Source organism: Pongo abelii, chromosome 12 (assembly GCF_028885655.2).
Source record: "Pongo abelii isolate AG06213 chromosome 12, NHGRI_mPonAbe1-v2.0_pri, whole genome shotgun sequence".
NCBI lineage: Eukaryota > Metazoa > Chordata > Mammalia > Primates > Hominidae > Pongo > Pongo abelii.
The window spans coordinates 131689863-131708297 of NC_071997.2; the positions used below are offsets into that span (position 1 = coordinate 131689863).

Sequence of the window (18435 nt, forward strand, 5' to 3'; positions counted from 1 at the left end):
TTCTTTGGGCCCAAATTTACACAGCATGCTTTTAAAATTGCAGCTGCTTCCTAGTGTTTGTAATTAGGACCTGTCATTTCATTTGGGACCAATTTCTGTTAGCTCCAAACTAAAAGGTGAATGACAGTGAGTTCTTTTGCCCTGAAGAGAAGAGTCAATTGCAGCTCTGACCCACATGGGTGCTCTAGGGGATTAGAGAGGTTTCAGCAATGTTTTCCAGGACACGACATGGCCTCACAGAGCATCCCTCACTGGAATAACATTTTAGGGACTCTTGCTTTTGGAAAGGTAAATAAAGAAATGGTCACTCTGCTGCCCCAAGGTGATGGGAGCTTCTGAAACACACAGGAGCAAGTCACAACTCATTGCTGACACCCTGAGGACAAGTCACAACTCACTGGTGACAACCTGAGGAGTGACACTCATCAACCGGCACACGTCGACCTGATAGACTATGCCAGCCTTGGTCACTTTTGAAAAGAATTGCTAAAATTATGGGACACTGCTCACCAAAACTGAGCTCTCCTTTAAGGGGCACCCCGTTGGAAACAACAGCTGGATTTATGGAGCTCTGTCTTGCAAATACCTATGTAAATGGACCCATGTGACTCAAGGTGACCCTAAAAAACAATGGTCACAACGCAAGTCTTTTGAAATTCTTAAATTAATATGTTTGCATGCGCAATTTAAAAAAGTAGGTTGTGGAACCCGACTAATTGAATGTGAAACACACTTTCTGTCTGTCCCACCTGAAATCTGGTAATAAGATATTTAAGTTTTTTGTTTTTTTGAGAGTTTTCCTTTAACTTCTCAAGACATCCTTGTAAATGGTCAAACTACCTGCTCCACCTTGCTGCACAGATTACAAAAGGAATGCCAGGCTTTCCCAGGCCTTTCCCAGTCCCTTGGAAATGTAAGTATTATCACGTCTTTGCTGTGGTCTCATCCAGGGAATCAGCTAGGCAGTGTTCTAGGTGAGATCAGATTAGAAATAGCATGAAATTCTTTAGACCACCACAGAATTCCCCTCCTCAGAGGATGCATTTAGCTTAGGAGAGAAATATGTATAAGAATTAATTTGAATTATTTGTTTAAATTATTTGTATTGCTTTTGACCTTTTAGGGGACCCATGTGTAATCCTTTCTACTGAAGAAAACCAAAATATTCCTCTCGAAAACACTGAGAATTGTTGAGCTGAAGAAGGTGAAAATGCCAGGGACCTTGCCCCATCTTTCACTAGCCTGATGGCAGAACAGCAGTATACAAAGATAGAGCTTCCGGGCCTCCTCTCCTCCTTTCCCACCTCAAGAGAGGCCCCTCACAACACTTGTTTATCTGCTCAGAGGCAGTGGCGCCAGAGGCTCTAGGAACAGATTTTACTCTTCCCATAAACTCACCTCCCACATTTTCCCACCTCTTGGAAGCCTGAAAATACTCTTTTATTTGTTTAGTCACTATATAAGATTTGTGGTTCTTTGCAAAAATACTATATGAGCACAGTCCCCAAGCAACTAACTGTCTTCAGAGAGAAAAACTTCCAAGGTCCCCAACACGATGGGTACAACACTCAATAAGCGTCAAAGGCCTCCCCAACACAAAGGGTACAACACTCATCAATAAGCGTCAGAGGCCTCATGGGTACAACACTTATCAATAAACTTCAGAGGTCTCCCCCACATGATGCATAAAACACTCATTAATAAACTTCTGCTGGTTTCTTCTTGTTAATTCGACTTTCGTTTTCAGGAAAGTGTCAAAACTAAGAACATATGAAGGAAAGAAAAGCAATTATGTTTTCTTCCCGGCACTGCCCCCATGGACAGCTTTTGTTTTCCTGTTTTCCTGGCTGTTCCTTTTAACCTGGCCATTGTGCGTAGACAGGCAGCTGAGAAGTGAGACCCTGGAAGATTTTACCTGACAGATATGGCTGCACCCCATCTGATGCTAGCGGAACTTTCTTTCTCAAGCTGACCCTGGAGGTGTCTGGATCTTGAAAAGGTGGAGAGTTTTGCTTCATCTTTGGAGAACTTGGTTAATGCCAGGGAGAACTTCTTAAGTTGGGCTCATGCATATTTATTTATGTTCATTTTGAGTCATCTGTGCATGTACACCTTTGGTGTAAAATTTTGGTTTATATTTAGAATGTGATAGACATTTGTTGTTGTTATTTTTTTTTTAGCCTTTTCTCTTCAGCTAAATAAAACTATTTACCCAGAGAAAGAGGAAACATTTTATTTATTTAAACATTATTTAAACAGCTTTAAATAATGATTACCCTAGACCTCTAATAAACAAATATGTCCCACTTCTAAAACTCTTTCTGTAAATTCCAAAAAGAAAAAAGAAAAAGAAAAACAACCAGGAATGTTTGCTAATTGCCCAGCTAACACCTTATAAAAGGATTTTTTAAGAGTCTGTAGTCAAAAGTAACCTTAATTAAAGCTAGTATTAAGTATGTGGGTGTGTAAATGTGTCTGTGTATGTGCGTATGTGTATGTGTGCGTGTGTGTGTGTGTGCATGTGTGTGTGTGTGTATGCGTCTGTTGTGTATGTATGTATGTGTATGTGCGTGCATGTGTGTGTATGTGTGTGTGTGTGTGGATACACACATGTTTTGAGGCTTCTGTTCTTTCTATAAAAGCATCTTGGTGACAGAGTCCCTCTTTTCTTAAACCCCTGCTAACTAATGCGCTCATTTTGTGTGTTTCTCCACTAGTTGACAGAATTTTTGCCAAGGATAATGTGAAACTTTATTAGCTTTTTGGAAAACAAGAGCTCCTCCAGCTGTCTCCTCTAAGATCTGTCCTTCATTTACTTCTTTCTGTTCCTTCTTTCTCCTGCCTCCTTCAATACCACAAGAGAGGACCTAAAAAATCTTCTAACAGCTCTAAGACCTCTTCAGGAAACCAGAATTGGTGCCACAAAACTCTTTTTTGGAGAGGAACTCTTTTTCCTCATGGAGCCCCAGAGTTGTGGGTGGACAGCTTCTTCTCAGGTGTAAAGCTCTATTCCTTTTCATTAAATTCCTTAATTTTTAAACATTTAGATACATACACAAGTACATGTATGTCATATGTTGTATCTGCATGCATGTACGTGTCTATCCACATGTTTGTATATTACCTACACGGTACCTGACATGGTTTGGATCTGCATCCCCACCCAAATCTCCCATGGAATTGTCATCCCCAGTGCTGGAGGTGGGGCCTGGTGGGAGGTGCCTGGATCATGGGGTGGGTTCTCTTGGTTCAGCACCATCTCTCTAGTGCTGTTCTCATGATAGAGTTCTCACGAGATGGGGTTGTTTAAAGGTGGATGGCATCCCTCGCCCCCCTTGCTCTGGCTGTGTGACGTGCTGGCTCCCCCTTCACCTTCCATGAGTAAAAGTTTCCTGAGGCCTCCCCAGAAGCTGACTAGATACCAGAATCATCCTTCCTGTACAGCATGCAGAAGCATAAGCTAAGTATATCTCTTTTCTTTATAAATTACTCAGCCTCAGGTATTTCTTTAGAGCAATGCAAGAACAGACTAATACAGTACCAAACTAACTTAACGATAAGTGAGTGTTCATAAATAAGCAAACCCAAATATTTTCCAAGTTCAGGTAACTTGAGTAAGAATTTTGGTAAATAAAACTAGTTTAATATCGTTTGTTTAATAAAAACAACTGTTTTTGGAGTTATCAGTAAATTATGCATGTATTTAACTTTAAGGTTCTTGCTTTTATGATACCTGCATAACATACAGTAATATAAAAATGGTTAACAGAAAATTTAACTTGACACAATGGCTGGATTTGTATAATGTCCCATGACATTTTCCAAAAAATTAGAATGAATAGATAAATTAAATAGCTGTAAATGGGATAAAGTTTATAAATGAACTTTTAGTAATAATTGTTTTATAATATGTTTACTTAAAAAGGCTTCACAAAGTTTTTGGTAACTGTACCCTTAAAGCTTTGCTAAGCTAAATTAAATGATGATATTCATCGAACATATCAATCATTTCCAAATAGATATAATACTAAGACAGCAATTATTAAATATGAGTTTAAGCTTATATATTTTGCCTTCTTATTTCAGAGAAAATGATATTTAGATCTGTTAGTAAAAACATCCTGTTCCAAATTGAAACATTGTTCCATTATAAAGCCTATGTTTCTAAGATTACAAAATGTGTATTCATAAATTGTTGGTACCTTAGTGACAGTTAAAAAAAATCCCTTGCTTCTTAGGTTTACACTATAAATTAAGGCTACTAAGAGTTAAAATTCTGACTAATTTCCAGCAACAAAAACTAGAGATAAGAGGAGAAACAATTCTATATACAGAGAGTATAAGAAAAGTAAGACATATTTTTGGTAAGGAAGGTTTCAAGAAAGACTTGGGGGTGTGATTTTATTACAGAAAAGTGGCTTTGCCTAGTGTAAAGGTTATTCTAAGGTTGCATTAAATGGAAAGAATAAAAGAAGAAAGAAAAAGATAAACTGAAGGATATACAAAGTTGAGAAAAGAAAGAGAATGGAAAAATGTGTAAGAGGTTATAAAATGTTTATGAAAATTCCATCTTGTGTGTCAAAGCTGATTGAGATTAAATGGATTTGTTTATAAGATTTTATTAAAATTTGCTTTAGCATTAATAATACGCCAATGCAAAGGTGATTTTTTTGTTTGTTTTGAGCAAGATTTTCATGTAGTATTAATAGGAGATAGTAAAAGATTTTTCATTTACCTTCAGAGTAGATTGCAAAAAGGGTGGGAGGGGAGAGTGACAGATTCTGTTGGCCTCATGCTTCCTTTATGAAGTCTGTTAATTGTTTTGAAAACTGCATATCCTCCCTATCAAAGAGAAATGGTTTTTGCTTTTGAAATCTTTCGATTATCACGTTGGTTAAATGAATCACTGTTATTTCTCAGTGACTTGTGTTCCTGTTTTGTTCCAGTGTGTTAAACCTTTGAGATATTTGATATAGGCTTTCCAAAATAAAATTTCAAAATCTAAAATTGTCTTTTCGACCTTAAAATAATTTTTGAACATTAAGATCTCTGGAAGTCCAAATAGGGCTCCTGCAAGTCCAAGAAAGACATATTACATTTCCTTGGTATGTAAAAATATGTAAGAGAAACAATATCACATAAAAAGTGGTTTTTAACTTATTTGTTGTATTTGTTTGGATATATTATAAATATGTGTACCAAAATTGTATAAGATTTCTTTAAAAAATCTGATATGCTGGCTGGGTATGGTGCTCATGCCTGTAATCCCAGCACTTTGGGAGACTGAGGCAGGCGGATCACCTGAGGTCAGGAGATCGAGACCATCCTTGCCAACATGGTGAAACCCCCTCTCTACTAAAAATACAAAATTAGCTGGGCGTGGTCACAGGTGCCTGTAATCCCAGCTACTCAGGAGGCTGAGGCAGGAGAATCACTTGAACCAGGGAGGTGGAGGTTGCCGTGAGCCGAGATCACACTACTGCATTCCAGCCTGGGTGAGAGAGTGAGACTCCATCTCAAAAAAAAAAAAATCTGATATGCCTAGGTATATGTTATCAGTGATAATTCTGACTATATTTAATTGCTGTATGTCACAGAAATAACCAAATTTCTTTGCCAATTGAGTCTTTAACCATGGCTATTCTGTCTTTTGTCACCCACAGGCAATTATTGTTTTACTGTAACTTTTCTAAAAAAGCATAATCAACTACAGGAAAAGCTTTGAATCTTATTAACAAAATGAACAAAGGATCACAAGTACACTTAAATGAGGGTTTCTGATAACTTTGGAGATCATCCTATTAGACTCCTTAAAAACTTCCAGAATTTTAAAAGAAAACCAGAACCAAAACTGATGTGTTCATGAGGATTGCTAACCCAACATTAAACAGAACAAGAACTAAATACATGAACTGATACAGGACTGAAATAACTTGTATAACTTTTTGTTTGAAACATTGCTGAATCACATTTTGTTTACAGAGTAAAAAAGTCTTTCTTTTTTAAACTATTTACAGCTTACAGCAATTGGGTAAACTATACTTTTGTGAGCAAAACTTAAACATTTACCTTTCCCTCTACCTGATTTCTCCAGAATTCAGAAACTATTCATGAGTGTTCTTATTTTATGGTGATAGACTTATTTGCATAAGTTCAAAAAGAGTCTATTTTCTTTTGTAACAGGACTTGACTGGAGGCACTGGTAATTTTATCCAGGCTTTGATAATGAAATGGCATATTTTTAGATATAACCAGACTGCTTTGAGGAACTGACATTGACTTTATAGGACCAATAAAACGTACCTTGGAAAGACTGGCGTGGTAACTTGCTTACAAGGTTCCCTTACAAGATTTCTGACCTTGCAGCAAGTACAGAACGCCACTTTCAGACAGGCCTAGGACCCTAAAGATATTTTGGGAACTTGAAAAGGAAGGAATTCACCCAATTCATACAGATACTACCAGCACAGTCTGATGGTAAATCCTTGGCTTGGCTTCCCAGCCTCAAGAGGCTTTAAAGAGTCTAATCTGAAATTCCCTAAGAAAATATTCTGGCAAAACCAACTTAGAAGAAACCCATGTAGCCAATCATTATTGTTGCTGTACTTTATGCAAATAACCAGTCCTAATATAATAAAATGAAAACTTATTTTAAAATAAATTGGGCCTACTATGATTTATCTTTGGTAAAAGTGGGGGAATGGAGAGAGAAAATTTATGTTCCAACTGCACACCTGTTATTAGATTCTAGCGCTGACCATTGTTTTTGAATTCTTATTATTTTCCTACAAGTTAGGCTGAATTCTGAATTATTTCCTGGTTCCAAAAAGTCTCTAAAGAAGAACCTAAATTTAATTTTATTCATGAAGTTTTTAGTTGACTTCCTAATAGAATAGGTTCTCTTTTTTTCATTCTGGCTTACAAATTTTCTTCTTTATTAAAATCCTTACACGCACTATATTTCTACTCTTCAAATTATCAATGTTATGCATTTCTTATTGTTTTACTTCTGAGAAAACTGAAACCGTGGCATTCCAAAGACTAGAGATGATCAATAAGCAACAGCAGCTATGGAAATCAGAGACTTGACTGAAGGCTCATTTCTGCCACTCTCTGCGACACTGTCCCAACTCAGCTACTGGGCGCTAACACCATCCCAACTCAGCCATACTGGGGAGTCTCCGCCATGTGACTATTAGCCAGCTCTCAGCCTACTGGGACCCTCAGCCATGTGACTGTTAGCCATGTCCCAGCCTACTAAGGGGTGTCAGCCATGTGACGTTACCCATGTACCAGCCTACTGGGGAGTCTCAGCTATGTGACTGTTACCTACGTACCAGCCTACTGGGGGGTCTTAGCCATGTGACTGTCAGCCATGTCCCTGACTACCTGGATGGGGGAGGTCTCAGCAATGTGACTGTTAGCCATGTCCCAGCATACAGGGGGTCTCAGCCATGTGACTGTTAGTCTTGTCCCAGTCTACTGGGGGGTCTCAGGCACGTGACTGTTACCCATGTCCCAGCCTACAGGGGATCTCAACCATGTGTCCTTCAGAGTTTTATTGGTGTTTCCACCCACTTTCATGATGAAACAGCTGTGGTCAGGGCTTGACTTCTGCTACTTCTTGTTGCAATAAAAGCCACTGAGCTCCAAGCCGACCAGAGGCTGTCCTTGGAAATCCAAGTGTTTTCCTCTATGAAAGAGATTCTGATCAGAGAGACAAACCCTGCCCACCTCCTTTCCACTTCCTACCTCTCCTTAGGTCCACTCTTAAGAAAGGAGGCAGATGCCTGGAGCTAAGTAGGCTCTGCCTTTGACTCACAGCACAATGTTTCTTTCGGTCAAAATTTTCTGAATCTGTTAAAATGTGTGGACCTGGGGTGGATCATGTCTAGTTTATAGGGTTATTGAGAAAAGTAAGGGGTTGGCTCATGAGTTTCACAAAGTGAATGCGCCCTATGAATGAAATGGCCTTGAGCGGCAGCACTTCCTGCTTGGATCTGAGCCTTCCTCTGAGCCCTCTTTCAAAAGGTGGAAGGTGGGATATTCATGAAAGCAACCCCTGCTCAGTGACGTTCAGTGGCAGGGGCCCTTCCCAGGTTCCCGTGTGCAAAGTGCCCCCAAATCATTGGGCAGCAATAGGTTCCCTTGTATCAACCCCAAGCAGTAGAGGGGAGCCTCCAAGACCACAGATTACCCAGGTACCCCAGTAGGAAAGGAGCCTCTGAGGACTCTGCACCAGAAGGGTAGAAGGAGGGGGAGAGAGAGAGACAGAGACAAAAAGAGAGGTGGGCAGAGACTCAGGGAGTTGAATCTGGTACCAGATGTCTTCAAAACCATCTAGGGAGGCCATATTAATTTTTATTATTTCTCCTGGAGCCAACTCAGGTTTAAACAGTTAAAGTGTTATGGGGTCTGCATTGGAACTCCAGCTCCATTCCCTTTCAACCTCAGTTCCTCTCTAGGAAATGAGGTCCCAGGATGCACCTGACCCTGTTTCTGGGGATGTGGATTTTCCCTCCTAGGGCCCTAAATATTCCGGTGTCTCTGGCTTTGGGGGATTTAGCTGCTGACACTCCAGGGTTGCCTCTGGAGAGCAGTCTTCATTCCCACTTGCCCCTGCTGCAGGGGAAGTTTTGTGACTGAATGCTTTAACTTCAAGTCACCATTTTGAACACTTTAGTTACTCAATGATAATACACTTGCTTGTTGCCACTGCTTAGAAAAAAGATTTGATTCAACTACATTTTTTTGTTAGTTTGAATACTGTGTTTCTGGATGCAGCTATTGAGAGACTTAAAACCAAAACAAAGATGTTGTGTTCAAACATCCTAAAAGTAGCCAATTCATTTTTCTGGAATGAATCGACTATCCAGCCTTCTATCAAAGGTTATTATTTTAAAAAATGGAAAGAGAAGAGAAGGAAGGGAGGGAAAGAAAGAAGGAAGGAAGGAGGGAAGGAAGGAAGGAAGGAAGGAAGGAGGGAAGGAAGAAAGGAAGAAGGAAAGGAAGGAAGCAAGGAAGGAGGGAGAGAGGGAAAGAAGGAGGGAGGAAGAAAGAAGGTTTTGCTTTTGCTTTCATTTTCTTGAGACGAGATTTTTAAAAATAATTTCAGATCTGTATTAGGGAAGGGGGCGTTGTGCTTCACATGTATCATATTAATTATTTATGCTCTTCCTTTTGATATCCATCTGCATGAGAACATTTAGAAGCCCCTGGTTCACGCACAGGGAGATGGGAAATTCTCTGTTGGATGACTTTTTGCTGGGGCTGGCCCTGCCTCCTGGCACCATCTGGCTTCCTGAAATAGTTTTCTCAGCACCCTCAATTCAGTCTTTTCAGTGATAAATGCTGTGGGTATCGATTGGTGCTCCTGCCGAGAAAACTCAGCAGCCAGGCCTCAGTATTGGAAACACCCCAAATTCCTTCTGTTCTGCCACCCCCTCAGTGGTCCTAAACACGCAGGTGCCCACGCCCAATCTTCCTCCGTCTGCGGCTGGCACACTCGGCTGACTCATTGATGGCAGAGATGTAATTTTCAGTGGGGTTTACTCTCACAGATCATTATAGAGTGAAAAATACATGGTAGTGTTTCTCCCAGAGACATGATTCTTCAGTAAAATGTGCCCTGCTTTCAAGGCACAACCTCTGCTTCATGGATATATATGTGGGAATATCAGAAACTTCTGTATGCATCTGCATGGAGTCATTAAGGTATCTCATTTTAATGATAGTAGGAACAATTTTCTCCTTAGAACTGATGAAACTCCAGTGAGCATTAAGGTATCCCATTTTACTGACAATAGGAACAATTTTCTCCTTAGAACTGATGAAACTCCTGTGAGTATATTTGGCAGTTTCTTTGACACTAATTTGCTCCTTCTTCATTTATTCATTTAAAACATTTATTAAGTGTATATATGTGCTGAACCTCATGCTGAATATAAAAAAGCTAAACTAAAGTTGCCCTTTGGAGGCTCAGCCTAGAGGCAAAAATGGAATTATAAAGAAATATGCAAAATATAAGCAATATACACAGAAATATAAGCAATATACACAGAAACATGGTGGGGCCTCACTGGGTATCTTTCGTGGGAATTGGGGAAGGGCAGCTCCCCCGTGCAGTGCGCGGCAAGCTATGTCTGTATAATCTGACATAATTCGCATGAATAACATAATTAAACAGCACAGGATGGAAGTAAATTCTTCATTCAATACATTTGCTTCCTCTCCACTCTTTTTTTTTTTAAAGGAAAAAACAGTCAAAGAGGAAGAAAAATATTTTATTTAAAAACTACTGCAACCTCAAATTTCCAGCCATTGGAATCCTTGTGAAATCATCCTACAGTCTTGAATTCTACATGATTTTTTTCTTTCTTTTCTTTTCTTTTTTTCTTTCTTTTTTTTTTTTTGAGATGGAGTCTCGCTCTGTTGCCCAGGCTGGAGTACAGTGGCGCGATGATCTCGGCTCACTGCAAGCTCCACCTCCTGGGTTCACACCATTCTCCTGCCTCAGCCTCCTGAGTAGCTGGGACTACAGGTGCCCACTACCACGCCCGGCTACGTTTTTGTATTTTTAGTAGAGATGGTTTCACTGTGTTAGCCAGGATGGTCTCGATCTCCTGACCTCATGATTCATCCGCCTCAGCCTCCCAAAGTGCTGGGATTACAGGCATGAGCCACCATGCCCGGCCAATTCTATGTGATTTTCGCAAATAATGGATGGTAGGAATATTTCACTCTGCTCCCCAAGCTCCAGAACTCCTCCCTAGATTTCAGGAGAAACTCAAGTGTTCCCATCATGCACTAATTACTAAGGCAGCATCCTGGTAGAATATTCCAGAAATATTTTCAACAACTACTAAAGGAAACTTGTTTCACGGTTACCACTCGTTTCACTAGAAAATCAACTTACTAGGAATATTGTTTTCTCTGACACTCCTGGTTAATTGATGTATTGAGATAATAAACTGTTCCTATTTCTTAAGACAACATATTGCTAACATCCAAGATTTGCAATAGCTTTGAGTTTCAACTCAGAATTCATTCCCGTGGACTCCTTACATCTTGCATTAGCTTCTAGAGTTTTCATTTCCCAGCTGCCATGTTCCAGCTTTCAGTATATCTCATACGTTGATAAATGCAGAACCTCAGTGTGTGAAGGTGACTTCTGAAAATGTCCACGGCCACCCATGCACTAAGTGTTTGCAGTTATCCACATGTGTGTTTCCTACTCTGTGGGATAAGGTGGGAAATGCTCTCATCCTCATCTGTGTCCCCTCTTCTTCCTGTGTAAGCTGTGAGGCCCTTGCCTGCGCAGAGCCCAGGGAGCTGAGGGGCCCGAGCAATGTGCCCAGGGCCCTCGGGTCACTATTCTTGTGAGGTCCCTGCCTCTCTCTACCCAAGTTCCTCCTTCTCATCCCAGGGGTGCCACAGAAGGGCCTTGGGTGGCTCTGAGATCCAGCGCGGGGAAATGGAGGTGGAGGTTTTTTTAGTTTGGGTTTGTTGGGACATATTTATGTGCCCCACACTCATTTCTAAGTGCAGCTATGTTGCTGTATTTGCAGTTTTACATTTTTTTTCATAAAAATTTCCCACAAATTGTTTAAACTACAAGTCCTACGAATCTGGTATCCATCCCTGCGGCCTCTGTAAGTCCCTGGGGCGTTCTCTTTTCCACCAACCCACGATGGAAATAGGTGCAATCCAAACAAAGCATCACAAGGCAGTGATGCCGGTCTCAAAGCCTGTGTCCCACGTGAATCTAACATATTTCAGGCCTCTCTGTCTTAGGTGACCTGACACTGATGCTCCTTTTATTAACAGATAATCAAGAGCTGACTGATCATTAACAAATAAAACACAAATACATTTAACCTCAACAGACACTGTCAAAACCATGTTTCAGATGCCATAGAAGCTGCTGGAGGTCCTGAAGCCTGAGCCCCGGGGATGACAGGGGCTCAGAAAGCCACAGGGACACCGCAGGCGTGAAACCCTCATGGCCACCGGAGACCTCCTGCACCCTCACAGTATGAGACTCAGAGCTCCATAAGATTAAGGCAACAAAAGGTTACAGTGCTCCTCCCCTGTGATGGCATCCATGGCAAACAGCTGCATAAATCAACAAAGCAGAGGAAGAACGTTCTATTTTCATCCCTGATCCACTCACATCCATGCCAGTGAAATACCAGATGGAAATTGATGTCAAGCCTCTCTCTCTGCGTTCCCACCTTGCTGGTGGCTGACGACCCCGGGATGCCGCTCAGGGCAGCCTGCTGAGAGGTCAGTGCCTTTGCCTGCTCAGGGCCCTGTGGTCAGCACGAGTGCCGCTGCCTCATCACTCGCCCCCAGCCCAGGAGCCACAGCGTCTATACCATCTGCATTCAGGTTTTGCTTTTGTCAATTTCCAAAACATAAAAATGTCAAACAATCCCATACAATTTCCGTTGTACTTAAAAGCAACTATAAAATGTCATTTCATTGAGATCAATGAAGAGAGGATCAAAGTTGACCTAAACTTTCACATATAAAAATGCCATGTGTGACGTGTTGCTCAGATTAATTCCATCAGAGAAAAAAACGTCTGCAAAGTATTGACAATCTGTTTCCACACAATATGTGTTCATGAGTCTCATATTTTTTAAAATTTATTTTTCAGTTTAGTAAATTTAATCTTTAGTCTTATTAAGTTTATATTAAAACTGGCTTGTGGGCAACACACTTATACATAAAATATGGTAAAAATCAACATCCGTCAATAGTACAATGTCACCTCCAGGCAATGAATTTAAAAGGCCTAAGGTCTTTAATTAACAAAGAAGTTTGTTCTCAATATTATTGTCAATTTATCACATACGGTGTGCAAACAAAATACAGTTTGTAAAACCCTTCCTTTAAATTTTGACCTCTGGTATATTTTAAAATACTGATTTCCTGCTAATATTTACTAAGAAGCTTGTACATTTTAGTAAAATCAAATACTTTGTTTCAACAGTCACCATTTTAGGATATAAACGTCTCTCTAACAGGAAATATCCTGTATAGCTTGAGCATCCCAAATCTGAAAATCCAAACCCTGAAATGCTCCAAAATCCCAACCTTCTCGAATGCTGGCCTGATGCTAAATGTTCCAGAATCCCAGCCTTCTCGAATGCTGGCCTGATGCTAAATGTTCCAGAATCCCAACCTTCTCGAATGCTGGCCTGATGCTAAATGTTCCAGAATCCCAACCTTCTCAAATGCTGGCATGATGCTAATGTTCCAGAATCCCAAACTTCTCGAATGCTGGCATGATGCTCAAAGGAAATGTTCATTGGAACATTTTGTTTTTTGGATTTTTGGATTTCAGATGCTTAATCAGTACCTAATCCACAAATATTCCAAAATCTGAAATCCCAAACACTTCTGGTCCCAAGCATTTCAGATAAGGGATATTTGACCTCGACAAGCTCTTTCGGTGTATCTATCGCCTAATTTTTAAGAAGGACTCGTGCTTCGGGACCTACTGGCTTATTTTTGTGCGCATGGGAGGGGTGGAGATTTTTACCAGCGGACCATCTGAGCTGTACTTTATGTGTGGGTGGGTGGCAGAATAACCCATGCCCCATGCCCCATACCTTCGTCTCAATCTGTTTGGTGTCCAGGTTCTGAAACAGCAGCTTTACTCGAGTTTTCCCATCATCTGAAGATCCCTTAAGCTGGGAAAATTTAAATCTCCAGAGCACATTCTGTAAAGGAATAAAATTAATTAGTGATTTATAAACAGGAGCTCATTTATTTAATTAGCATCTCTTACTACATTAAACAGCCTCATTAAATCAACAGACATTCACTTAATGTTTAAATCGATGTTTAGCATGTGATGATTTATCAGTCTCTACTTTCTCACTCTTCAATCTTTGCAAACTGGCCTCCTCCAGCCCACTCAGCTCTCCTGCCCCACGGTCCAGCCTTGAATAGCTGCCCCGTATGTCTTGAGGATGCATCAGCATCCACGGTCCTCAGTCCCACGTCGCCCGCAGTGGCCCCCTCTGGTCTTCCCTTGCGTTTTCCTGTACAAAGCCTTAAAACATCCTATGAGCATTGCTCCTTTTTCTGCTTGGAAAACTTCAGAAAAAATCACTAAAAGTTCCAGTTCTTCCTATATTATATAAGACATAGTCGAATGTGCAGATAAAATGAAAAACTTTAATCCTGACTGATACCACCCCATCTATGGCTATGTGTGAAACACTAAACTTTAGTTTTTCATGAACTAATTTGAAAAATGTAAAATTAAAAAAAAATCGCCTTTTAATACTACTGCAAAAATTACTTAATGTTCGCCAAGGTACGTTAAAGATGAAATGTACTCTACAAACTCTTACTCCCATAAATAAAAAAGGCTGCAGCAAAGAAAGACTTAATGGATGTCTTCTATAAAAGATAGTCTTTAATTATGGATACTTCATTAAAATAAATCTTTATCTTCCCAGAAAAATTCCACCAGGGAACAGTATTTTATTTTTTTTTTTTTAGCAAGCCACAGGTTGAATTTCCATTAAAAGCTTTTATTTTTAAACAATGAACATTTTTTTCTCTGAGTGTCAGGAGAAGCAAAGGGGCTGCAGAAAACAGAGAAGAAGTTTCAAGAACACTTTTATCCCATCTGACCATTGACGGGTTTATTTCCTGCCCACACGCTAGCCTCAAGATTCTTGGCCACATCTTTTTCTTTATATTAAATCCAGGAGCTAAATAGAATCTCTGCCTTTTTTTTCAGCACCACACCACACCTATTCCAAAATTGACCACATAGTTGGAAGTAAAGCTCTCCTCAGCAAATGTAAAAGAACAGAAATTATAACAAACTGTCTCTCAGACCACAGTGCAATCAAACTAGAACTCAGGATTAAGAAACTCACTCAAAACAGCTCAACCACATGGAAACTGAACAACCTGCTCCTGAATGACTACTGGGTACATAACGAAATGAAGGCAGAAATAACGATGTTCTTTGAAACCAATGAGAACAAAGACACAACGTACCAGAATCTCTGGGACACATTCAAAGCAGTGTGTAGAGGGAAATTTATAGCACTAAATGCCCACGAGAGAAAGCAGGAAAGATCCAAAATTAACACCCTAACATCACAATTAAAAGAACTAGAAAAGCAAGAGCAATCACATTCAAAAGCTAGCAGAAGGCAAGAAATAACTAAAATCAGAGCAGAACTCAAGGAAATAGAGACAAAAAAAAAACCCTTCAAAAAATTAATGAATCCAGGAGCTGGTTTTTTGAAAGGATGAACAAAATTGATAGACCACTAGCAAGACTAATAAAGAAAAAAAGAGAGAAGAATCGAATAGACGTAATAAAAAATGATAAAGGCGATATCACCACCGATCCCACAGAAATACAAACTACCACCAGAGAATACTACAAACACCTCTATGCAAATAAACTAGAAAATCTAGAAGAAATGGATAAATTCCTCGACACATACACTCTCCCAAGACCAAACCGGGAAGAAATTGAATCTCTGAATAGACCAATAACAGGATCTGAAATTGTGGCAATAATCAATAGCTTACCAACCAAAAAGAGTCCAGGACCAGATGGATTCACAGCCAAATTCTACCAGAGGTACAAGGAGGAACTGGTACCATTCCTTCTGAAACTATTCCAATCAATAGAAAAAGAGGGAATCCTCCCTAACTCATTTTATGAGGCCAGCATCATCCTGATACCAAAGCCTGGCAGAGACACAACCAAAAAAGAGAATTTTAGACCAATATCCTTAATGAACATTGATGCAAAAATCCTGAATAAAATACTGGCAAACTGAATCCAGCAGCACATCAAAAAGCTTATCCACCATAATCAAGTGGGCTTCATCCCTGGGATGCAAGGCTGGTTCAACATATGCAAATCGATAAATGTAATCCAGCATATAAACAGAACCAAAGACAAAAACCACATGATTATCTCAATAGATGCAGAAAAGGCCTTTGACAAAATTCAACAACCTTCATGCTAAAAACTCTCAATAATTTAGGTGTTGATGGGAAGTATCTCAAAATAAGAAGAGCTATCTATGAGAAACCCACAGCCAATATCATACTGAATGGGCAAAAACTGGAAGCATTCCCTTTGAAAGGTGACACAAGACAGGGATGCCCTCTCTCACCACTCCTATTCAACATAGTGTTGGAAGTTCTGGCCAGGGCAATTAGGCAGGAGAAGGAAATAAGGGGTATTCAATCAGGAAAAGAGGAAATCAAATTGTCCCTGTTTGCAGACGACATGATTTTATATCTAGAAAACCCTATTGTCTCAGCCCAAAATCTCCTTAAGCTGATAAGCAACTTCAGCGAAGTCTCAGGATACAAAATCAATGTACAAAAATCACAAGCATTCTTATACACCAATAACAGACAAACAGAGAGCCAAATCATGAGTGAACTCCCATTCACAATTGCTTCAAAGAGAATAAAATACTTAGGAATCCAACTTACAAGGGACGTGAAGGACCTCTTCAAGGAGAACTACAAACCACTGCTCAATGAAATAAAAGAGGATACAAACAAATGGAAGAACATTCCATGCTCATGGGTAGGAAGAATCAATATCGTGAAAATGGCCATACTCCCCAAGGTAATTTATAGATTCAATGCCATCCCCATCAAGCTACCAATGACTTTCTTCACAGAATTGGAAAAAACTACTTTAAAGTTCATATGGAACCAAAAAAGAACCTGCATTGCCAAGTCAATCCTAAGCCAAAAGAACAAAGCTGGAGGCATCACGCTACCTGACTTCAAACTATACTACAAGGCTACAGTAACCAAAACAGCATGGTACTGGTACCAAAACAGAGATATAGACCAATGGAACAGAACAGAGCCCTCAGAAATAATACCATACATCTACAACTATCTGATCTTTGACAAACCTGAGAAAAACAAGCAATGGGGAAAGGATTCCCTATTTAATAAATGGTGCTGGGAAAACTGGCTAGCCATATGTAGAAAGCTGAAACTGGATCCCTTCCTTACACCTTATACAAAAATTAATTCAAGATGGATTAAAGACTTAAACGTTAGACCGAAAACCATAAAAACCCTAGAAGAAAACCTAGGCATTACCATTCAGGAGATAGGCATGGGCAAGGACTTCACGTCGAAAACACCAAAAGCAATGGCAACAAAAGCCAAAATTGACAAATGGGATCTAATTAAACTCAAGAGCTTCTGCACAGCAAAAGAAACTACCATCAGAGTGAACAGGCAACCTACAGAATGGGAGAAAATTTTTGCAACCTACTCATCTGACAAAGGGCTAATATCCAGAATCTACAATGAACTCAAACAAATTTACAAGAAAAAAACAAACAACCCCATCAAAAAGTGGGCAAAGGATATGAACAGACACTTCTCAAAAGAAGACATTTATGCAGCCAAAAGACACATGAAAAAATACTCACCATCACTGGCCATCAGAGAAATGCAAATCAAAACCACAATGACATACCATCTCACACCAGTTAGAATGACAATCATTAAAAAGTCAGGAAACAACAGGTGCTGGAGAGGATGTGGAGAAATAGGAACACTTTTACACTGTTGGTGAGACTGTAAACTAGTTCAACCATTGCGGAAGTCAGTGTGGCGATTCCTCAGGGATCTAGAACTAGAAATACCATTTGACCCAGCCATCCCATTACTGGGTATATACCCAAAGGACTATAAATCATGCTGCTATAAAGACACATGCAGACGTATGTTTATTGCGGCACTATTCACAATAGCAAAGACTTGGAACCAACCCAAATGTCCAACAATGATAGACTGGATTAAGAAAATGTGGCACATATACACCATGGAATACTATGCAGCCATAAAAAATGATGAGTTCATGTCCTTTGTAGGGACATGGATGAAATTGGAAATCATCATTCTCAGTAAACTATCGCAAGGACAAAAAACCAAACACCGCATGTTCTCACTCATAGATGGGAATTGAACAATGAGAACACATGGACACAGGAAGGGGAACATCACACTCTGGGGACTGTTGTGGGGTGGGGGGAGGGGAAGGGATAGCATTAGGAGATATACCTAATGCTAAATGGCGAGTTAATGGGTGCAGCACACCAGCATGGCAGATGTATACATATGTAACTAACCTGCACATTGTGCACATTATGTACCCTAAAACTTAAAGTATAATAATAAAAAAAAAAAGAATCTCTGCCTTTTATGCCAAAGTGTCAAAGCACATGTTTCCTCTAGGTTTTGGGAAAATTAGAACTTCACAGAGTCTTAGGGAACAGTTTCTCTGTCTCTTCCATGTTCACAGTGAGGAAACTGAACCCACACTCACCTGGACAGACTTTGGGCATCAGGAACCTTTTAGCATTAGAATTGCCAGACACTATCCGGAAAGAGAAT

The 18435-nt window shown here is 39.9% G+C and overlaps 1 protein-coding gene across 3 annotated transcripts in view; it reads right to left on the bottom strand.

The window, feature by feature from the left end:
• SNTG2 (syntrophin gamma 2) overlaps positions 1 to 18435 on the bottom strand; it is a 417829-nt gene that overhangs the window by 31743 nt on the left and 367651 nt on the right. For all 3 annotated transcript variants that reach the window (XM_024242487.2, XM_063713807.1, XM_054548457.2), the window contains one exon: positions 13620 to 13730. In XM_024242487.2, coding sequence (XP_024098255.2) covers positions 13620 to 13730 — 111 coding nt within the window. The remainder of the gene's footprint in view (positions 1 to 13619; positions 13731 to 18435) is intronic.